General features: G+C 59.0%; 1 protein-coding gene across 1 annotated transcript; it reads left to right on the top strand.

The window, feature by feature from the left end:
• The first annotated feature begins 700 nt into the window (after window positions 1-700).
• Window positions 701-1,648, top strand: LOC113174695 (forkhead box protein B1-like). Its single transcript, XM_026378783.1, has one exon. It carries the CDS (start codon window positions 701-703, stop codon window positions 1,646-1,648), a length of 948 nt encoding a protein of 315 aa, XP_026234568.1.
• Window positions 1,649-2,046: the final 398 nt, after the last annotated feature.

The following is a 2,046-nucleotide window of genomic DNA, read 5'->3' as shown; positions in this document are numbered from 1 at the left end:
GCCCAGACACATACTGACAAACACGCTGCGTAAAATGTTTCCACACACACGGACATACCTCCACAGAGCGCAACGCGGCTCCGCCACAAACGTCCCCGGGAATCAGGCGCCTCTGTCGGCTTTTCTCGGCTTCGCGTGAAACTGACTCGTGTTGGCTCAGTGCGTTCATGTAAATACATGTAAATGAAACCAGACTGTGCCCCCGTGTCCCCCCCCCACCCCACCCCCCCGAGTCCCCTCCCTGCCTCCTCCTCTTGGCTGTGATCATGTGATGGTGTAGAAGTGGCCCATTAATGAAGCTCCTCTCCGGGGGTCTTTTCTGCTCCTGTCAACGCGTCCAGTCCGCAGACGGAACACACCGGAACAGGGACATGGAGGCAGCAGCAGCCGCTTAGCGCAGCTCAGCACCGGGAGGGAGGAGGACGGGACACCGCGGTGCACTTGAGGACCTGCAGCAGGCAGGAACCAGACACTGCTTCAACTTCTCATCAACTCTTCGGCGGAGTTTCCTGCGGTAACTGTGCGTAAAACCGGGAACATGCGCGCTCAACCCCAAGCAACTTTCTGTTAGTTCGCGAAGAGCAGGAAGTCTTCAAAGTTCAGAAAGAGTGAGGTCAGTCTTCTCTGCTCTCTGCGGACTGAACTCTTTTCGGCCCGGCCCGGCTCGGCCTGGTCCGGTCCGGTCCGATCCAGCAGAACAATGCCTCGCCCGGGGAGGAACACGTACAGCGACCAGAAGCCTCCGTACTCCTACATCTCTCTCACGGCCATGGCCATCCAGAGCTGCCCGGAGAAGATGCTCCCCCTCAGTGAGATTTACAAGTTCATCATGGACCGGTTCCCGTACTACCGGGAGAACACGCAGCGGTGGCAGAACTCCCTGCGCCACAACCTCTCCTTCAACGACTGCTTCATCAAGATCCCCCGCAGACCGGACCAGCCCGGTAAGGGCAGCTTCTGGGCTCTGCACCCGAACTGCGGCGACATGTTTGAGAACGGGAGTTTTCTGCGACGCAGGAAGCGCTTCAAGGTGGGCAGCATGCAGGCCACGGACCCGCTGGCGCCCAGCAAGCCTCAGGACGCCGCCCAGTACCTGCAGCAGCAGGCCAAGCTGCGGCTCAGCGCGCTGCACGCCGCCGCGCACCTCCCGCAGATGGCGGGCGGATACAACCTGAGCTCCGTGGCTCAGCCGTCGGGTTTCAAACACCCGTTCGCCATCGAGAACATCATCGCCAGAGAGTACAAGATGCCGGGCGGGCTGGCGGCCTTCTCCGCCACCGGGTACCCGCTGCACAACCAGCTGACCCCGGCTTGGCCGCACATGTACGGCTCCGGGATGATGGACACCTCGGCGCCCATCTCCATGGCAACCAGCGACTACTCGGCCTACGGCATGCCGCTCAAGTCCATCTGTCACGGCGGACAGACTCTGCCCGCCATCCCGGTGCCCATCAAACCCACACCCGCCTCGGTGCCGGGGCTGCCCGGGCTACCCACACACATCCCGGCTTTCCTCGCGAACTCGCCCCAGTCTCTGAGCCCCACTTCCCCGCAAACAGCCACCGGGCAAAGCAGCCCCGCCGCGCCCGGAGAGGGGCTACCCTCCCCGGCCTCCGCGGGCCTACAGTCGTCGGTGGCGGTGCACTGACGGGACGTTATTTTGTGTTTTTGTTGCGGAGTCTGAACCTGGTTTGAAGGTTTGACCTCTGACCTCTGGTCGTGGGGGTTCGTTTGATTTGCTGATGTGCATCAGAAACTCCACTGTAACATTTGTTCTCCACATTCCTCCGCAGCTCGCTCGGATCGTGTCCGGACAGATTATCCAGATCTTTTGTGTTCGGAGTCTTTTCTTCTGCAGCTCAAAGAGAAGTCTCAGATTAATGACTTTTTAAGAATCCGTTTCTCCCTCCGAGGCCTCGCTGCTGCTTTTCTGCTTCACACACAAGAGTTAAAACCTAGAGCAAATGAATTGGATCACTTTCAGGAGTTTTCCTACAGATTAAATAAAAGCAACAAAGTCCACAGGAAATGCAAACAAGCATTTGA

The sequence above is a fragment of the Anabas testudineus genome, chromosome 3 (genome assembly GCF_900324465.2).
Source record: "Anabas testudineus chromosome 3, fAnaTes1.2, whole genome shotgun sequence".
Taxonomy (NCBI): domain Eukaryota; kingdom Metazoa; phylum Chordata; class Actinopteri; order Anabantiformes; family Anabantidae; genus Anabas; species Anabas testudineus.
Note: the sequence above shows the minus strand (reverse complement) of the source record. Positions and strands in the feature narration are given on the sequence as shown.